General features: G+C 37.4%; 1 protein-coding gene across 5 annotated transcripts in view; it reads right to left on the minus strand.

The window, feature by feature from the left end:
• Nucleotides 1–21,632, minus strand: part of LOC146004693 (uncharacterized) — a 191,413-nt gene extending 169,781 nt beyond the window's left edge. For 2 of the 5 annotated variants that reach the window (XM_083143636.1, XM_083143638.1), the window contains exons 1-3: nucleotides 21,347–21,632; nucleotides 15,392–15,532; nucleotides 10,439–10,533 (exon numbers count right to left, since the gene is read on the minus strand). In XM_083143636.1, the coding sequence (XP_082999762.1) occupies nucleotides 10,439–10,533; nucleotides 15,392–15,532; nucleotides 21,347–21,511 (401 nt within the window). In that variant the 5' untranslated portion in view covers nucleotides 21,512–21,632. Of the gene's footprint in view, nucleotides 1–1,506; nucleotides 3,605–10,438; nucleotides 10,534–15,391; nucleotides 15,533–21,346 lie in introns of those variants that run through there. The other 3 variants (XM_083143635.1, XM_083143640.1, XM_083143637.1) reach the window with 3 other exon arrangements.
• Nucleotides 21,633–21,944: the final 312 nt, after the last annotated feature.

Raw genomic sequence — 21,944 nt, forward strand, 5'->3', positions numbered from 1 at the left:
CCAATGAATGTCTGGCCCATTTTAAAAAGAACACAACATATTTTGAGCCAAGATTCATAACTACACATGAAACGTGAATACACTACTACATGCCAGAGACAAAGGAACAATCAAAACAGTTGAAGCATTGTGATTCACCACCACCAAAGAAGGCAAAGGCAGTCAAATCAGCATGAAAATCACGGCGTTGATTTTTTGGGATGCAAAGAATCAATTGACAGTACTATGCTAACCTTCTCGACCAACTGAACCAAAATATTTTCGTGCAAAAAGACCAGAACTGAAGAAGAAAAAATCATCATGCATCAGGACAATGCCCGCCCATACACCTGTGTTGTTGCAATGGCAAAAATTGACCAATTAAGTTACGATTTGCTGCCACAGCCCCTTATTTGCTTGACCTGGCACCCTCAGACTTCAATCTCTTCCCACGACTTAAAAAATACCTTGGTGGAAAACGATTTTCATCAGATGAAGATGTGAAAACAGCAGTGAAGGACTTTTTTGCAAGCCTTGAGGAATCTGCATTCTGTGATGAGGTCATGGTGCTGGAACATTGCTGGATGAAGTGCACTGATCTCAAGGGAGACTATGAAGAAAAATAAAACCATATTCAACAGGTAACTATGTTTTTCCTTTTCATTTTTAGAACTTTTCAAACGGCCGTCGTATATTGATGTATACCAGATTATTTCAATAGTATGTACTCCCTCTGTCCCATAATTATAGTCCAGTATGCCAAAATGGTAACTTTTTATTTATGTTCTTTTGGATACTTGATCAGCCAATTTGTACTGATCCTTGAGTAATAACGTTGTATGACTCATTTCCGTGTTTCATTTTCTTCTTCTGTATACACAAGTGTCACAGTTTGAATATCGGACAAGTATTTTGTGACAACAAACAAAAGTGTACAGGACAATAATTATGGGACAGAGGGAGTACTACTTTAAAGGCAACTTGTAAATGAACCAACACAAATATATGTGCTTATGTTTTTCTACCTTCAATTTAAATTATTTAACAGATCCACAGCTTGAATTCTAAAATGGACATTGTGAAATCACCTACTTTACGACATTTTAGAAATTGTCATTTTAGAAATCAATGAATCACCCCCATTCATGACTGGATGAAGAAAGTGTGGGGTGTTACCCCCACACCCCCTATATGCCTTCATGGAATGGTGCCAAGCACAGGGGAGCACTTTACCTTTTTTTACCTTTGTCTACTCATTACTTCAACCTTTCTACCAACTAGTTAATTGCATATGTAAACTGCTAAAATAAATGAAACTTCAGCTGTTCTACTTGTAGCAAATATGAGAAATTTTACTAATTTTTACACTACACAATGTGTCCCATAATTTTCCGGACTAGGACCAGAAAACAGGAACTGCATTCGCAATGGTAGTCTTAGGTGTATATTTTTCAAAATACATTCTTTGTGTTGCAATACACTGAATACAGCTTGTCAAAATGCTTCTGGTAGTCTTTGATGGGAAAAGTGTTGATATACTCGGTTGAAGCTCTTTGAATGCCTGCAACAGCATCAAGCATCAACTTAACTTTCAGGAAAAGGAAGTGGTCAGGAGGAGACAGGTCAGGAGAATAGGGAGGGATGAAGCCCTTGGAGGTCAAAAACTGATGGTAGAACTTCCATGTGATCATCTGTCCATTGAGAACAAATTCTCTATTAAATGGTATCCATGGGGTTGAAGAATGTGATGAGCATTGAATTGATACCTACGGGACTTACAAAGGCGAATTTTCTTGGTTCTCGGGACCCTTGGCTCTTCCTTTGTTAATGGCTCATATTGGAAACACTACGTTTCGTCACAAGTCATGATAGTTTTCATGAAACTGGAATCCCCGTTCGCAGCTCTAATCAGATCTCGACAATGTTGAACCCTTTGGTTTTTCTCATTATTTCCAACATGTTGACCTAGGGTGGAGTCCCTTATGTTACTATAACTTTTAAGAAGATCCTTCCCCAGCATTCAAATTCACCAGCAAGAGAGAGAAAACATCAGGATAATTGGAGAAGGGGTGATTTTCCAAATCATGCAATATGTAAATGCACCATGACATCAGTCCACAAAATTATGGGACCCACTGTATAACAAGGATGGAATATTATTTAATTTATAGCATAAAATAAACAACACATTTAGATTTTATTGTTGCTTCTGTTACAAATTTTCAAACATAAATATTTGTCGTCGTGCAACTATCTGCCTAGGAATGAAAAAAACATTTTATCTACTTTTAAAAAAAAAATATTCAATCATATAACCTTAAAACATGCTTCAAACAATGATATTGTTCTTACATTAAAAATATATTTGAACATTTTTAACATCCCTGCAAGTTTTACTGGAACAGATAATTCACATTCTTACTATTAATGTTCCCTAAGATGTATGGTAAGAGCTGGTTTGTGGAAATACACAACTCCACAATGACAACACGGATATGATTTCTGACCAGAGTGTTGACGTCTGTGACTGAGCAAGTGAATACTTTGACGAAATCGTCGATTACATATTTCACATTTGAATGGCTTTTCATCTTTGTGAAGCCTTTCATGTGCATTCAGTGTTGCTTTATGATGAAACTTTTTCCCACATTCTTTGCAAGTAAATGGTCTAATATTAGTATGGGTCCTCTCATGCACTTTCAAATTTTCTGCTGAAGCGAGAACTTTGCCACAAATCTTGCAGCTACAAGATCTGTTACTATTGTGGATGCGCATGTGCTTTTCTAGAATTTCTCTTGTGGAGAAATGCATGTTGCAAACATCACATATAAACTGCTTTCCAAGATGAACACTATTAACATGGCTATTGAGACTACTTTTACCAGAGAATTCTTTCTTGCAGTATCTACACACAATTGGCAGCTTGAGTCCTGTGTGGATTCTAGAGTGTTTTTGCAATGTTGTCTTTTGATAGAAGCTCTTACCACAAACTTCACACATGTAAGGGTTATCTCCTGTATGAATTCGCATGTGTACTCGCAAGTAAATTTTTGTATAACAATTTCCGCAAACGCTGCAATAATAATTCTTTAGACGTTCAGGAGTAATATATTTCTTCTTAAGATGAATTCTATTTATGTGAGCATTACGATTGCTTGTAGTGAAGAATTTTCTATTACATATACTACATGGATATGATATACTTTCTTTAGAGTGGTATCTTTGTATATGTTTGACGATACATTCTCTCTTAAGGAATATTTTTCCACAATCATCACATGTATAATTGTCACCTGGATGACGTTTCAAATGACGACTTAAACTTCCTTTCATAGAATATTCTCTTCCACAATCATCACATGTATAATTGTCACCTGGATGAAATTTCAAATGACGACTTAAATTACCTATCGATGAATATTTCTTTCCACAAATATCACAGAGAAACTTGTTTCCATTAATGTGAGTTTCTGATTGTTGATTAAAGCAAATGTCACTTACACTACTCCTGCCGTTTCTTATAAGTTTTGAATGTATTTTTACACACTCTTCACTGCCTCTTTCCAGGTTGTTTTCTGTTCCTCCTCTTTCCATGGGCTGATCTTGAAAGCTATGTGAAGAGATTCTGCTAATCACAAAAATTCTCTTAAGTTGTTACGTAAATATACAGTGGAACCTCGATTTTACGTTTTTCAGGGGAGCAATGTGAAAGAACTGAAAATTAGAGCTGAGCCGATACCACAATTTGCCGATATCAATACCATGACCGATACACACCAATACCGATACCCACCGGTACCAATACTTTATAATTCCGGTACAAAATAACAAAAGCTATAGTTACCGAGTCATACTAACTCGTCACATCACTAGGCACGCATTTAGAAATATATAATTTGGGGAGCCAGTCCGAGCCACGAGTCTTAGAAATATAATAATAAAATTGTTTCTATTTAATACGTTAATATAATTATTTGTAATAATATGAAAATTAATTAATTAGTACTAAATTTCTCTGATGCCTATGGAGTATTGTTGTATGTAACCACAGACTAAGAAACGGAGAAAAGAAAACGTTAATACTATTTTGTTCTGTCTATCTTGACTTAAAAAAATTGATATTACATAAATAGTAAAAAGATGATATAAAATCAGAGATAAAACAGCAAATATTCATCATCTAGCTTATGTGTAGTTAAGACCGCTACAATTTGTGTAAAAACAACTGTCCGGGCAAGGAAATTTATGTCAAAGAAGTAAAAAATTGAATATTTATTGAATAACAAAAAGAATGATGGTACGTACGTCCATTTGATGAAAAGTAAAGGTCCTGATAAATATTCGATGTACATTATTGTAAGTAGTGGTGTACATAAATCTTTAGAGGGGCCTCTCCGATGGTGTCGCCGTCACCCTGTAATCGATAGACTGCAGGTTCGATACTCAGTGGAGGCTCATAGTGGTTCGGGTCCCACTTTAAAACATAGGTCCAGTCCCGATTAGCTTATCTTTCATAGTACTGTCATCAAAGCCGTATGTTCCCAATCTAATCTCGGCAGAAATTATTTATTGATTTGCTTTATTTTACTTCGCTTTTTGTGCCACTTTGGCTAATTTGCGAAGATGGGGATGAGTGATGATTTGATGAAATTGATGAATGGATACTCCCAAACATCCATGCCCAGGCCGGAATTCAAACCCTGGCATCGTAGGGCGATGTGCTAACCACTCCGCCACGGGGGTCGGATTTCGGCATAAAATAAATAGCCATCATTGGCCGATACCGGCAGTCACACGAAAGACAGAAGTGAAGAGGATAAGTATAAATTGCTGATTCCCCTTCGGGCTTGAACGTAGATAAAACAAAGCTAATTTCACAGTGACCTTCATCTCTCTTTTCTACGAACTCCGCAACTACCTGACCCGGCATTAGTTCGCCGGGGGGTTAAAAACATCCACCTATCTTAACACCACAAGCTTCAAGCAAGAATTGGCAATGAATGGTTTATTTCCTACAGCGTTAACTAAGCAGTTATATGCCTTCATAGTCACGTTTGGGTTCAGCTTTCACTTACCCATGCCCTTGATCTTGCCATCTGCTTCCCAGAAGGGTGGATTCATATCCAGTGTTGCTAGGAAAATCTATGGAACTTCTTGTGCTGGTCTCCCAATCTGTCACAAGGAAGGGTGAATGAACTTTTAAAAAAGACAAATGTGGAGACGAGCTGTTGCTTTTGCCCGCTTTCCTAGCCACTGAAAATCTTTGGTATCGGTAAAAGAAAATCAACCGATACTCACCGATGCTGATACCGCCGGTATCGGCTGATACCAATACATCGATATCGGCTCAGCCCTACTTAAAATGCAGGAAAATTTAAAATCTGGAAAAATTTTATAGCATTTTCCTCTATTGAGACTGAAGATTGAATGTATAATGCAGGAAAATATAAAACGGTGAACGTAAAATGGGGGTTCCACTGTATATGCCAATTTCATACTTGTTGATTTCAATGAATTTTAAAAAACATTTATGCTCTGAATTAAAACAATATAGTGTTGGTTAAAATGAGAGCAAAATAAACATGCAGATCAAAACTTGACTCAGAAGTAAAAACTATTATATCATTTTACAACTAGGTTTCCATTTCAAAAGCATGATTTATTATTTTAATTATAATATAAATTTGAGATCCAGTTAAAATGTATTGCCATTGTACACTCAGACTATAAATATTAGTATCCTAAGTATATGTTAATTGCTTGATTGATTTGGTTGATTTTACTTCAAATTTCTTCCACTTTTTGCTAATTGTGAAGATGAAGATGAGTGATGATATGATGAAATTGATGAAGAGACACGCTCAAAGAACACCTATGCCCAGGCTGGGATTCGAATCCGGGACCCCTGACGTTGAAGTGCACTGTGCAAACCACTCCACCACAGAGGCCGGCATGTATAACTTAAATCTCTCACATTAAAAAAGTATATTCTGGATCAATGTTTCCCAAATTTATTATATTATTCCACTACAATTATTGGCAAAATGTACTTTGTATTACAAGTTCAAGTGTTATTTCTCTGACAATTTCAACATAAAAATACTCTTCTTAGACTTTTAATTCTACTGTTCTTTATTGTAATACAAATAAGGGATATTAATTTTTCCATTTCCCGATATGAGACTTGATACATGGACACGTTGAGTGCTTATTGCACAAATTTAACCGAAAATTTTATGGATATTTCTTTGTTTTCGTTTCTGCATCTGTTTTATCTCTTCATTACAATTACCTTCAAAACATATTAAAGCAATTCAAAATAACCAAATCTCAATTTCAATTTCTAATGCAATTCCTGGAATCATGGACGTCTGCAGGATTTTTTCCAGGGAGGGGCAAGGAAGGTAATTTTTTTAAATGGCATCTTTAACTTCAGTCAAGTTAGGTTCTGAAACTAAAGGTTCTGCTGTGTGGACTTCATTTACTTCTGATTTACCTCCTACATGGACATTTAAAAGGTCATTAAAGTAGTTCTTCCATCTATTTAGAATATCGCTTGGGTCAGCTAGAAAATCACCATCTTTATCTTTTATCAAGTTTACTTTAGGTTGCCACCCCTTTCTAAACTCATTTACAAGTTTATATAGATCTCTGATATTTTTATTTTTGCTGTTTGTTTCAATTTCATTAATTTTGCTTTTCAAGTAATCTCTTTTTTTACTTCTAAACGTGCGGTTAACTTCTCGCTTTATTCTATTATAATTGTTTAGATTTTTATCATCCGAGTTATTTAACCACCTAATTCTAGCCTGATTTCTTATTTCTATTAGATTATGACATTCATTATCAAACCATGGCTTACTTTTTCTCGGTTTATGGTATCCTATACTTTCTTTGGCTGCTGATTCTATTGCATTACGTATGTGCTCCCAATTCTTATTTATGTCTGTTTCATTTATATTTTCATCATCATTTAAATCCTGCAAAACATCAAATCTATTTGACAATTTAATTTGGTAATCTTTCTTAATTCTTTCATCAGGAAACTTTCCTGTATCAAATTTTAGAACTTTTAGATTTTGTTGCTTATGATTTATCACTGAGAGTCTTTCTCTTAATTTAGCAATTACTAAATAATGGTCACTGGCACAGTCAGCACCTCTATGTGTACGAACGTCAATTATACTAGTATGCCTTCTCTTATCAATGAGAATATGATCTATCTGATTATGAGTTTTACCATCTGGAGAAGACCAGGTATATTTATGGATATCTTTATGTTTAAAAGTGGTACTTTTCACAATTAAATTCTTTGAGGTTGCAAAAGTAATCAATCTTATACCATTATCATTACTTAATTCATGAAGACTTTCTTTACCAATCGTGGGTTTAAATGTCTCTTCCTTGCCAATCTGTGCATTACAGTCACCTAACAGAATTTTCATATCATACTGAGAAAATTTATCAAAGACCTGTTCTAACTCTGTATAAAAATCATCTTTAGTATTATCATCTTTATCTTCCGTTGGTGCATGTATGTTTATTAAAATAATTTTACACCACCTACCCTGTAAAACTGCATATGATATCCTATCATTAATAAATTCTACTGTTTTAAGAGCCGAGATAATTCTATTATTTATGAAAAAGCCTGTTCCAAAATTATGGTTTTCAGTACCACCATAGAAAAAAGTATAATTTTTAGTTTTACAATTCCCTTCTCCTGGCCACCTAACTTCCTGGACAGCTACTACATCTAATTTATACTTAACTATCTCATTAACTGTACACTGAAATGCCCCAGGCCGGTAAAGGCTCAGAACATTCCAGGTGCCTAATTTAATATCCTTATTCCTAACGTAGATCTTATCCTTAGTCCAGGGACCTCCCAAAGTAGTCCCCACCCGGAGATCCGAACGGGGGACTATTTTACCTCCGGAATATTTTACCTTGGGAACATCCATGGCCTTATATTGCTGTTTCTTGACATTTTTTTTACAGTGCAGAGTTGTCAGCTCTACGCCTAACCCCCAATATGAATGGAGGAACTACTACACAAGACAAACACATTAGACAGCACAATTACTACACAAGACGAACATAAACACATTTGACAGCACAACTACTACACAAGACACACACAAACATATCACAACTATAACACAATATAAACACAAACACACCACAACTACTACACAATATAAACATAAACAAACTACACACCACAACTACTACACAAGACAAACATAAACACAAGACAAACATAAACAAATTAGACAGCACAACTACTACACAAACATACTAGACAGCACAATTACAACACAAGACACATACATACATATCACCGATATTACACAAGACACACAGAAATACATTAGACAGCATAACTACTACATAAGATAAACACAAACACACTAGACAACACACCTACTACACAAGACAAACCCACATACAAGCACACCACAACTACTGCACAAGACAAACACAAACACTACACAGCACAACTACTGCACAAGACACACAAACACATAACAACCACTACACAAGAAAAAAACAAACACACAACTACTACTACACAAGATTATGAATGGATGGAAAACACGAATGAACACAATCATAATAAAATCAAAGAGTACTTTAGCAAGAATGCCTACAGGTTTTGCAATGCCCAGTTGGAAGTAGTCAACGCTTGTAAGTAGTGCTTAAAATGGTTTCAGTCAAAAGCCGGAAAACCACAAATCAATAGACACGAGTAGCACTACTACTACTACTACTACTAATTACATATTATTATTATCCTTGCTTTTTTTCTGGGAAGGACTCTTCAACTCGTTTTTTGCTATTATTGTTTGTTATTGTGTTCATCATAAGAACCACTCTAAATATTGTGGTATGTTCGTAAATGATCGTGCATCAACGGAGGCACACACACACACACACACACACTCGTCCTTATCGTCGCGATTATCCAGTGACAAAAAAGTGAGGCTAAATAACAAAAATCAAAATCAATTATACCATACCTAAACTAACAAAGAGAAAACTTTTCGTTTAGCGTTGCTTTTCTACTAATCGCAACAATGAGGTTGATTGGATGAAATTGATGGACACTCACAAAGAACACTTATACTAAGGACAGGAGTCGAACCCGGGAACTTCCGTGGTGAGATCGGAAGTCGACAACTTAAAGATTTTTATCCCCAAGTGTTATAGTTTACGTTGTCCTGGCAACGAAATCCCTTGCATTATCCCCGATTTCCGCTGCCGTTGAGCAGACAATTCAGTCAGCATGCGCTCTCTCGTCCCCCCTTCACCTCACATCAGACAGATGGCAGCATCGGCCAGCCTCTTCAGTTTATATTGTATTCAACCCCCAAGTGGGAACCAGGCAAGTCCATCTTCTTCTGCCATCCTATACATCTATGCATATACCCCCTTGTGGCGTAAAAAGAATCCGACGAACGTACTGCTTGGCCACAATGTATTCTACGCCGTTCTCCTATGCAACCCACACAACAGTGTTGTCGTGCAGGCAAATCGGATTTGAAGGAAAGTGTGTGACGAGACGTAGTTCACTAACACTTCTAACGGCATCTCTGAATAGCGGACACCACTAACTAACGGACATATCTCAATTCACTGGAAAAATGCATGGGAAGATGTCCACTTTGAAATTTAGTTTGGAAAACTGCAAAACTTGTAACCTCAATGAGAATTTGGAAATTGATGCAAGTGGACAAGAAGAAGAATCAATTTTCTCTTAGAAATATTTTATTGTAGTGACATGTTATGGTGGCAGTTGTTGGAAGGAGAAGAATTGGTGAATGGAAAGTACAAGTTGTAAATGTAAAATGTAGTTTCTTCATGTTCATGATATTTAAGATTATGCATAATATAAATTCATTGATGCATAAAAGTTACTTTGATGCTTAGGATAAGTTTAATGTTTAAGTATGTCACATTATAAAAATGAGTGAACTAAAGTGGAATATTAATTTTCAAGTTCAATACTACCTATACAGCACACGAATGTCCAAGTTTTGTGATTATGTAAGTCTATTAAACTACTGATAATATCATATGGATATCCCTTGGATATTTGTTCTGTATGGGTAGGGACCTCCTTAATGGATAGTGGTTCTGTTGTTGCCTTGTAAACAAGGGGTCCTAGGTGAGAGATTCCTAGTGAAGGTACACATGACAGTGATTTGTATCCCACTTACAGTCACTATTATGCCAACTGAGCATAAATTGGCTAAAACATTTTTTTCAACATTCGATGAAACATTCACATATTAAAGTCTTCCTTGATGAGATTTATATTTCACAAAACTAGAAGCGTAAAAAACTTGTAGACATTCTACAATACTACAGCCTTACATTCATATACATGCACACACACACATACATTAATTCATTTAAAAAAAATTAAATTTTCATTCTAAATAAATTTACTTACCACAATGGCTGGGTGGTTTTCTCATCTTCTCCACATGCATATTGTTTACGTTCATTCATTAATTTATTGGCCACCATATACTTGCTAACATCTCCCTACAAAATTAAATTTATTACATTACAATGCAAATATTTCATTCATTTTTAAGTTTCAGTTTTATAAGCCATATAATCAAGTAAAAGTATGAAAATATGATTCAGACAAGTACCTCAAACAAATCTCACTCTCTGTATGAATTTCCAGACAATTCATGAACATTTTAAGCTACAGTTCATCAAGTTTTACATGACACAAAAGTAATTCACAGTGAGATAAATTTAGATCTCATGTGCACTTGTCTGTTACAAGACAGAGCAGTCCCGATTATACTGGTCGCATTTAAAGCTGGCAGCTGGGAAACAACAAACTGGCGAGTAGTTGAATTCTCTTCAACTTACATTGGGCATTTTCGTGTCACAAGCCATCAATTGTTGATGGCAGGACAAAAAAAATGAGCATCAGATACACATCATGTTGCCAAACATACTGTAAAATGGGGGAAACAAAGAATTGATCAGTGCCATAACTGGATAAAAATTGTGCAATAGTACACAAACCCCCAACCACTGTATAAACAAGCTGATAAGAACAACTGACAAAAACAGACATATGCTTGGCAACATTGTAATGGGAGAGCAATGTTAGCCCTAGAGCTTTCACATTGCAACTGAGGCTCTTGATACTCATAGAGAGTCAGCCATAAACCCCCGAAGACGATTGGTGAACAGATGAAGAAGCTATGTAGGTCAGCCGCCAACTAGGCCTCTGATCAGTATAGCCTATCTGTGCAGAAAGTGGACTTAAAGCAACAATCGAACAAGAAAGCCTGAATCCTTTTCCAGTATTTTCTAACATTGGTGGATGGATTAGGGCAATGAGTTCACCTACCTACCTCATTGTGCCCTGCTCAACAAGACACTAATACCTGCCAATCTCGTTGCATTACCACTTCTTTGATTTTGATCTGGCAACCCTAAAAAGTGGCCATGGGCAAGATGCAGTTGTTATACCAAGTTGTGTGTTCGTGTTTTATGTCCACTTTATGCACAGTATGGCTAATTGGGACTGGACCTACAGTTTAAAGTGGGATCCGAACCACTATGTGCTACCATCGGGTATCGAAACCGGGATCCCTTGATTACAAGGCGATGACGCTACCACTGCACAATCACAGAGGTCCTGTCATACGAAGTATTTGAAGTTTCTTATAGTACAGTGAGTGTTTGTTTGAATGATTGAGTTAGTGTTTCAAGTCCACTTTTTGCACAGTAAGACTAATCAGGACTTTACCTACAGATTAAAGTGGGATCCCAACCACTATGTGCCTCCACCTGGTATCTAATGTTAAGTGAGTGTTTCTTATACTTTATGAATTTTTTTAATTGAAATTTTTTAAAAAATTGGGTGCGTCAGCACTAAGGCTATTTTGCACCTGTCATACTATACGGGGTCCAACCCCTTACCATAACTCAAGTGCCATAACTGTAATGCCGTACAACTAAAATCTGAAAATTTTCTGACTTTGGTTAAGAGCTGAGGCTGTAAAGGGGCACTCAGCACATATAACGACAAAATACAGAACAACACACAGAATTATACTGACCATAGTGCCAGTCGCCAGAGCCTCGTTAGTCTACAAAATGCAGTCCAGGGTGTACTATGTGGAAGTGAGGTTGACAATTGGGCGTACTATGTGGAAGGATCATCTCTTACACCCCATTAATATACTTTATGTGAACAAAAGTATCCGGACACACCACAAAACGTGTGTTTATCATAGAGGGCAACACAGTGCTGCCATCTGCCATGTGGAATACATGGTCAGCAATCTCAGTAGTCTGCAGACAGCAAGAGACAACAGCAGTATGGGATGGTCTCAGGAACTCACGGACTTTCAACGTGGTCAGGTGGTTGGGTGCCACTTGTGTAAGAAGATTGTGTGCGAGATTTCCACCCTCCTAAACTGTCCACTGTTTCCAATGTTATACTGAAATGGAAACATGAAGGAACGTATACAACTTAAAAGCATGCAGGCAGCCCTCCAGAGACCGTCGGGTGTTGAAGAGGGCAGTACAGCATAATCCTCAATCGCCACCATCACACAGGAATTCGAACTGCATTAGAATCTACTCCAAGCATCATGACTGTTCAGTGTGAGGTGTGGCAACTTGGTTTCCATGGCCGATCAGCTGTCCATAAGCCAAACATTACACACGTAAATGCCAAACGCTGCCTTGCCTGGTGCAAGGAGCGTTGAAACTGGACCATAGAACAATGGAAGACCGTTGTGTGGAGTGATGAATTATGGTGCACAATGTGGCAATCTGATGGTAGGGTGTGGTAAAGGCATCTACCAGCCTGTATAGTACCGACAGTGAAATTTGAGGGTGGCGGGGTTATAGTGTGGTCATGTTTCTCCTAGAGGGGGCCTGGCCCTTGCTATATGTGGTCATGTCACAGCACAAGCTTATTTTGACATTTTAACTGCTTTGATGCTGCCTACCATCGAAGACTAGTTTGAGCATGATCATTGCATCTTTTAACACGACAAAAGACCCGTCTATACTCCAGGGCTTGTGGGGGAGTGGTTTGACGACAACAACGTCCCACCAATGGACTGACCTGCACAGAGTCCTGACTTGAATCGCACAGAACAGGGGTCGGCAAACTATGGCTCTAGGGCTAGATATGGCCTCTTTATCTATTGCCCGGGAGCTAAGAATGGATTTTTTTACATTTCCAAATTCATAAATATTTCAAAGTGGGATAATATTTAATGAGCCGCGAAAATTATATGAAAGTATCATTTCAGCATTTATTGCAGTGTATGGGAACATTGCTACGTTTGTCGATACGTATTGTGTCTATAGCAGGCTCTAACGGCCGACTTCGAGTTAAGGAGTTGCGAGAAAGACCGTGTGTGGCGCTCCTAACTACCTACGCACAGGGTCAATGCTCCCCACTCCTTAATAGGCGGACCTAGGCTTCGAATTTGAACGTTTCTTTGTGGCCTTCACTGTGGTGACATGCAGTTATACTTAGGCAGCGTTACCAGTGCCACGTGTATCGCTGTTCTGCAACATTTTGTTCTTGTCTTAATACCGGTGCATATCCATCATGTAGCTGTTGACACCAGAAAAGAAGAGAAAAGTGGACTTCGAATGTCATGCTTTTAAGGCAGAGTGGAGTGAGAATTATTTGTTACTGAATTAGATGGCAGAGCATTGTGTTTATTGTGCAGTGAAACTATAGCTGTACTAAAAGAGTACAATATACGTCGGCATTACCACACTAAGCATTCGACACAATATTCCCAACTAACAGGGAAGGAACAATCAGTCAAATTAGAAACTTTAAAATGGAGTATTTCATTACAACACAGTTTCCTCACAAAAATGAAAATGAGGCTGCAACTAAACATTTTGCAATCAATTTTGATGATAGGGAGTACTAACTTTCACCCCCAATTTGGTGAAATGTTGTCTCAAAAAAGCAATTTCATTCATCTCATTAGTAAAGCTGTGTTTCAAACAATAATTGTAGTCACTGAGTATTTTCAATACACTACATTTATATATACAGAGCATTCCCCAACATTCGCTATGAGACTCTGCGACAAGCAGCCCGGCATCAACGCTTGTCTTTCCCGGTGAACGGGTCCATGACAGTCGCTTATATTAAACCTCGTAAAAAAGTTTAGAGTAACAGGGTCAGTTCTGAATAACAATGGAAAGAAAAATAGGGAAATAAAATATACAAAGACAATCTGCACACCATCCGTGAGTTAAAAGAGAGTATTGTTCGAAAAATCGGGAAAATTACAGTAGACGGACTTGCACGTGTAAATGCCAATTTCCTTCGGAGATGTCAGGAATGTGTTGCAGCAGAGGGACATAATTTTCAACACCTTTTGTAGTCAAGGTTAGTACACAATATTAAAACTGTAATTTTAATAGCCGACTAGCGATTGTCGCTGACCCGTTCACCGTGATAGACAGGTGCTGATGACGGGCAGCTTGCCGCCGAGTCTCGTAGCGAATGTCAGGGAATGCTCTGTATATTTGTGTATATAAATATGTTGTTGTTTTTTTTAAGCAGACGTACCTATAAAATCCTCCAGTTTGCCTCTTGGCCCACAGAGTGTAAAATATTTAATGTTTGGCCCTTTACAAAAAATGTTTGTCGACCCCTGCCATAAACATCTCTCGGATGTTTTGGAACACTAAATTTGTGCTAGACCACACTGAACCACATCAATACCTCTTCTCATTTCGCCGCTCCGCAAGGAATGGGCTGCAAATACCCAGGAAACCTTCCACCACCTGATTGGAAAGTATGCCTGCGAGAGTGAAGGCTGTCTTCAAGGCTAAGGGTGTACCAAAACCGTATTGACTGCCAGTGTTCCCAATGAAGGGTGGCCCAAACTTGTACCTCATTTTCAAGTGGGTGTCTGGGTACTTCTGATCACATAGAGCATATGTTCTTATTTGTTACAGATGTCAATCTGAGAATTTACTTCTGATCTGAACTTGATTTTAGTTCCAGAAAGGATCATACACTATCAAAAACAAATTTAATGATGCTTCAATACAGCATATTCCACTTTAACAAAATAAAAATAAAGTATTTTTAATGAGATTAACTGTACAATTTGGATCTAAAGAAATACATTTATAAACTCTAAATAGTTAACAAAAAGAATATATTTCAAATGCCATTCACATTTAGCAAAATGTAGGATTCTGAATTAGAAAAGAATTCAAAACAATTTTCAAAGCCTTGAGATCTATTTAAAAGTATGCAATACCAATAAGTGCACATAATATGTATGATTCCTCTTGAACATGCTTTAAAATATTACGAATAATGAAAAATTCAAATGATTCTCATGATCCACAAATTACATGTACATACCTTAGGAGGTCCTTGTTTCACATGTCCCTTGTCTTTGAGAAGGAAATCACTGAAAATACAATTTTTCCTAAAATCAAAATATTCCTCCAACTTTGCCAAGCACAGTGCGCAAATATAACATGGGTATAGCAAATCAAGAACCTGAAAAAAAAATTAAACAATATTTAATATGAATTAGTTAAAACAACTTTTCATTGAACACAACATATGAAAAATAGAAGACATATCAAAATTATATATATACCCAAGAGCTTCTCCTATGGATTGGTTGGTTGTTTGATTTGGTGTTTTAGTTCCACCTTATGTACAGTAAGGCTAATCAGGACAGGACCTACAGTTCAAGGTGGGATCCGAAACACTATGCGCCTCCACTAGATATCGAACCCGGGACTTGTTGATTACAAGCCATTGACGCTACCACAGCACCATGGCTTCCCCGATTGAGTAGTGCTAACATCTTTGCCTTGATATCAAAGGTTCGATACCTGGTGGAGACACATAGTAGTTCGGATACCACTTTAAACTGCTAAATAATTTTTCATGGTGTAGCAGCAAAAGCAACACATAGTGGCCATTTCTTCTAGTTACTGATTTGTTTTTGCCATGTGGGAGTTTGTGTATGTGCCTACCCAACAGAATAAATAGAATAGTGGTTCACATTTCATTTTAAAACTGTAGGCACAGTCCTGATTAGCCTATTGAGCATAAAATGAACTTAGAAAAAACTTTCAAGTGTTTGCGCCATTATGATGTCGTAAAAAATGAAGCAAAGGTTAATATTAAACTATTAGATGCTTCTGGACAACTGAAAACTTTACTATTCACATTACATAAACAAGGATAATTATACTATACTATTAGATTCTCCTTACAAAATAAATACAAAACTACTCTGGCTGTGTGTGTGTGTATATATATATACTATGTAAATATATATTTAATAAGCCTAATTAAATATGAAGATGACACCAAAAACCAACCATTCAAAAAACCCAGCATTTTTGCTTATATGTCTAGCTATAAATTTCATGTCAAAATTATTTTAAATTTAGATAAGAGTCTTTTCACAGTAGAGAGATAAAACAAAAGCTTTGGAACAAGACAAAAGTAAAAAAAACACCAAAGAAGCTGTTGGTAAAAACTGATTTCATTTTCCCAAAAGAACAATTTCCTGCAACTACTTCCAACTTTAATATATATACAGTATGTATCATACTTGTTCGTGCAGGTCGTATACATTGTATGAACCCCTCTGTAAGTGGCCAGTTAGCGAAATTAACAACAAGTGTACAGTATTCAGAGATGACCTTCGAGAAGGAAATCTGTACAGAAGATGGGAGATACAGTCATTGCACTGGATGGAGAGTATTATAAATCATTTGAGTTTCTGTCATGTATGTACCTTTCTTGTTTGTACACATGAGTCATGTAGTGATCATGTCATGTCGTTGTGTGTAGCACACTGTGTTTTACGTACAGTTTCAGTCGCAGGTCTCTCTATAGTCGACGCACTAGCTTCGTTAATGACCAGCTGGCTCTGAAGTCATGAAGCGTACTCACCAGCTACAACAATCACATTAAATGCACAGTGTTGCCACATCTACTCTCCAGCTGCGAAAGGAGAAAGGTCTCCACATTGAAGTTGCAAACAAGAAATTGACACGACAGCAACAGCGTATCTGCAGTCATGTGACTGAGACTCCACGTGGAGTAGACGAGCAGAATGACAGCTGCGCCCATTGGTTGAAGGTTGAGTGTGATTGGACGAAAACAACTCGACCGCTATTTACCACCACCCACGTTCATGGCGGCGGCTTTCTTCAGTTCTTGGACGTTAACGAAGTAAAAATGCGAACTATAACAACTCTGTCATTGCTACTAGTGAGCCTTCAAGTACCCGGTCAGTGTAGGCAGTCCGTAATGGGGAAGTGAAAGGAGCTAAGCTCTGACCTTAATGATTTCATAGTGAATCTTGTTCTCAAAAGACATTCTTTGAGGGAAATAGTGTCATTAGAGAACAAATCCAATTCTACTGTGCAGTACATAGTAAGTAAATTCAAATATGTGCGAGTTCAACAGAGAATCTGGCAAGAAGAAGTAGGGAGAAAAGGCTAACCAAAAGAGAAGAGCATTTCGTGGTGAGAGAAATTAAAGCTAATGATAACTAGTTGCTGGGGTTTATTTCAGGTTCTTGCCTCAAATAACAGATTCGTCATACACTAGGCTAAACAATAGTAATAATACTCCCGATTGCAGGCAAAATTTGTACAAGAAGTTAATAAAACAAGACACATACCTACAACTAGTCTTAGGGTCAAAAAGTTATTGTTTAACTACAATGTTGCACAGGGTTAACAAAACCCTGAAATCCTGAACAAACCCAGAAGGCCAATTTCCCATTTTTTTTAAATGTTCACTTTGGATAAGCAGCTGTGTTCTGATTTAAAATGAAATAAAAATCACCAGAAATTCGAAGAGTGAACACGTAACTCTCTGTGACAGAAGGGAACTTTAAACCCTGAAAATGCTGTTCTTAATCCTTATGGCACAGAGAGTTGGGAGGCATGTTGTGTGAAAATTTCCAACTTAACCACAAGAAATTGTTCTTAATATAAATTTAACCTGTGATATTGGTAGCAGATGAATGCTGCACTCATTTTAAATTTAATTAAGTGCCATTTAAATAGCACATGAAGGAATGTTGTGGAAGGAATGCTGTCAGAGTGAGCACATAGTTCACCCACAACCAATCACATTATATTTTCTTTAATTATTTAGTTAATTTGTCTGCATTGTTTCTAGAGAGTTTTGGTACCTATATTTCTTGTCATGTTAATAAAAATAACATGGTGTGGTGCTAACCACAGGGGAGCACTTAACCTTCTACCTTTTAATAAACAATACAAAAAGTTTCATAGTGATTTTATATCAATACTGTGAAAAATAGACAGAAAAATTAGCGAGTGGCTAGAAAACACAGACGATGAAGTTACCTTCTGAGTTCAATGATTTTCGTAACAGATGCCAACAAAGCTCAAAACAGTAATCAGTGAGGAATCATCTGGTGTGGAGGAGGAGGAGAATAAAGATTAAAGAGGTTGGGGGTAAAGTATCTTGAAAAAACAAAGGGTAAATATGCGATATCGCCCGGATGGATTTCTTCAAATTTACAGGAGAAAGTGCTTACTGAAATGAGTTTCTTTAGCATTGTAGACGTTCTTGTAGGTATTTTCTTTCACGGAAAGTAAAAACTTCGTAGTTTAATGCTGCCGAACAAGAATTAATCACTTTTTACGTAAGACATCGGCATTGCCTGTCACATTATGCCGTTGTTTCCATTGTGTGCATGCAGATGGCGAGAGCGTTGAAAGTCACGCGATCTCTGCAGTGTTTCCAAACGTGCCTTCTTTTTACGAAAATTTCTATTTTTAACTATGTTCGCCGCGCTTTCTTTTTTCGATGAATTTAGTGGTGAAATGAGTGCTAATGGAACCTAACCTAACCTTGTGTGAATGGTTTGTGGGGCTATCCGTGGATGGGTTTTGGGGCTACCCATGGATGGATTTTGGGGCTAACGTCAATGGTTTGTGGGGCTACAAGTGGATGGTTTTTGGGGCTAACATGCATGGTTTGTCGAGGTAAACATGAAAAAAAAAATCGAAATAGTAATTTTCCATCATGAAGGTTTGAAACACTGCTTGCACACTGAAAATCGACAAAACACAAGCTGGCACGTCATGACGCGCGATGATCCATTACGAGTGCACGCCAAATTGTCTATTACAGAAGCGGAACAAGTAAGACAAATAATCAATCGTAATATGAAAAGTTGACAGTATTTTATGGAAAAAGGCATAACTTCACCTTAAAGAATGTTCCGCAAGGCAAAATAGGTAAGTAGCAGTGGTAAAATTAAGGAAATAAATGAGTGAAAGGTGTCCGGGCGTTATCGCATATTTACCAAACAAAGCTACAATGTGGAATGCTCATTTCTCGTCACAGCTATGAAGGAGAAGAAGACAATATATATAGCCTATATAAAGGGTGATCCATAAAGAACGCCGGATTTGAAGTTGCTATAAATGAAATTTATTTTTGGAAAAAAGCACAAAACACATACCATTCTCTTCAGGAGATATTAAGGTTTAAACATGGAAAACTATATCAGGCATATGAGCCCCCCTACTAGCCCTACACGCAATCACTCGGTCCATGAAATTCAACATGAGCCGATCACACATTTCCCCATCAAGTGTGTTGAGGACACGTCGAATTTCTTGCTTAAGTTCAAACAAATTTCGGGGTTTGTTCTGATAAACTTGACTTGGTGTACCCCCACAAGAAAAAGTCACATGGTGTCAAGTCACAAGATTGAGGTGGGAAGGTTTGGTCTCCTCGCAACGAGATTATTCTGTCCGGGAACTTCTCACGCAGCAGATTGATTGTTTCTTCTGAAGTGTTGGAACCATACATTTTCGATGTTCATTTGATCCCAACGAGGCCAAAGAAAATCAGTTAGCATTGCACGGTAACGAATTCCATTCACTGTCAGAGCATTTCCTTCTTCATCTTCAAAAAAGTAAGTAACTCTCTGAGGATGCATTTCCTTTTCCTGACTCACTCTTGGGTTCTCAGATCCACATATTCGGCAATTGTGCTTGTTTACGAACCCATTTAAATGAAAATGAGCTTCATCGCTGAAAATGATGTGCTTTGCGAAACCCTCGTTCTCTCGTTCCCTTTCAAGGATCCAGTCAACAAATTGCCGTCGTTTTCCATGATCCGCTGGTTTCAGCTCCTGCGTTAACTGCACTTTGTACGCGTGCAAGTGCAGATCTTTCGTCAAGATTCTTTGCATTGTTGTTGGCGCCATATGCAGTTCTTGAGCACGACGGCGATACGATTTTGCAGGACTCCCAGCAACAGAATCACGCACAACAGCAACGTTTGTTTCACTCCGGCGACTTCGAGGGCATCCAGGGCTTTTGATGTCTTCTGTTGATCCAGTTTCTTCAAATTTCTTGATCAACCTACGAACCGTTGATTCGTTCGGTGCATGAAGATGACCAAGTATCGTACGGAGTTTCCGAACAGTCACAGCGAAACTTTCACCATTCTTGTAGTGCGTTTTGACAATCAAAACTAGCTGTTCCTTACTGTACCTTTCCATGGTGTTAACAACACACACAAACAGTAGAACAACTGAAACGCTTCTCAACACAAAACCTCAATGATAACTCATAACAACAATCGCACCAACAATGCTGCCAACCAAACAAAAAAAAATATGGCGATCTTTTCAAATCCGGCTTTCTTTATGGATCACCCTTTATATATACACTCATCGACCAGGAGTCTGAGGTGTTGCAAAAGATTCTAAAACTATCCACGAAGTTTTCCACATTTCTTCCCTGATCAGTTATTGAAGAGATAACTCAGTACACAGGGTGGCCACCCTAGGACCATGATAAAATTCAAGTAGCTATAATTCCAGGTTTTTAAGGTGAACTTTCTAAAAATTCAAGGTTACAAGTAGATGTTTTCTGCATTTCAACCTTACGTAGTACCACCTCTTGCCACCCACACAAATATATTAACAATATAAAATGTGTGTGTGATTCCAATGTATTAAAAAAATTTAATTCAATTAAACAGAGAGAGAGTGAGAGTGAGTGAGTGAGGGAGAGAGAGAGTGAGAGTGTGAGTGTGAGTGTGTGTGTAATATTTAATGGTAAGATTTTACATATATACAATAACAAATATGTAACCAATAACTGATGACATCTATTGCATTGTACAATGTCTAACGATGAATAAATGTATTGTATTGTATTATTGTATTATACAATGAATAATGTCCACTTAACATTGCATGCAGTTGTTAATATTCCTACAAAACCTATGAAAAATTATTAAACATTCGGAACCGTTGGCAATAAAATATAAAATACTTGCCAGTGATGGAATGCAAGCTTGTAATAGGTCAACAATGGAAACTTCCTTAACTTTTTCACGGAAAATATTAAGCAACATTGCATTTGATGAACAGGAAAGGCATGTTTTATTCATCCCTTGACGTACGGGTTCATTGAGATATAAAAGCGTTTCCTGTTGCACCATGTTACGGTAGTACTAGCTCTTCGTATAATAACAATCGCACTTCTGCTTCAACTGCCAGCGAAGTTTGAAAACAACATAAACTAGCAAGAATATTTGCTGTTCTTTCCAAGAGCTTTTCACGTTTGCGTTCAAAGCCAGAGACAGGATTTATGTTTACGGGTTGACGCAAACTGTCCATCACTATTCGTACATAATTAGATTGTAGGTTGAATCGTTCGTATGTGTTGCGTGAAATAATATAATCTCTCGGTATTACGCAATGAGAATTTCAAGAAACTAATCAAAACACCAAACAAATTGCTAACAATAACCTTTACGCGAATACGTAGGATGCAAGAGAAAAATAATAATGAATACAGTCATTGATAATTTGTCGGAAAATATTGGTACGAAAAAGAATGCACTGAAACAGCTGATTCTTGTTTTTGTTAAC

This window comes from Lepisma saccharinum, chromosome 22 (genome assembly GCF_977018435.1).
Source record: "Lepisma saccharinum chromosome 22, izLepSacc3.1, whole genome shotgun sequence".
NCBI lineage: Eukaryota > Metazoa > Arthropoda > Insecta > Zygentoma > Lepismatidae > Lepisma > Lepisma saccharinum.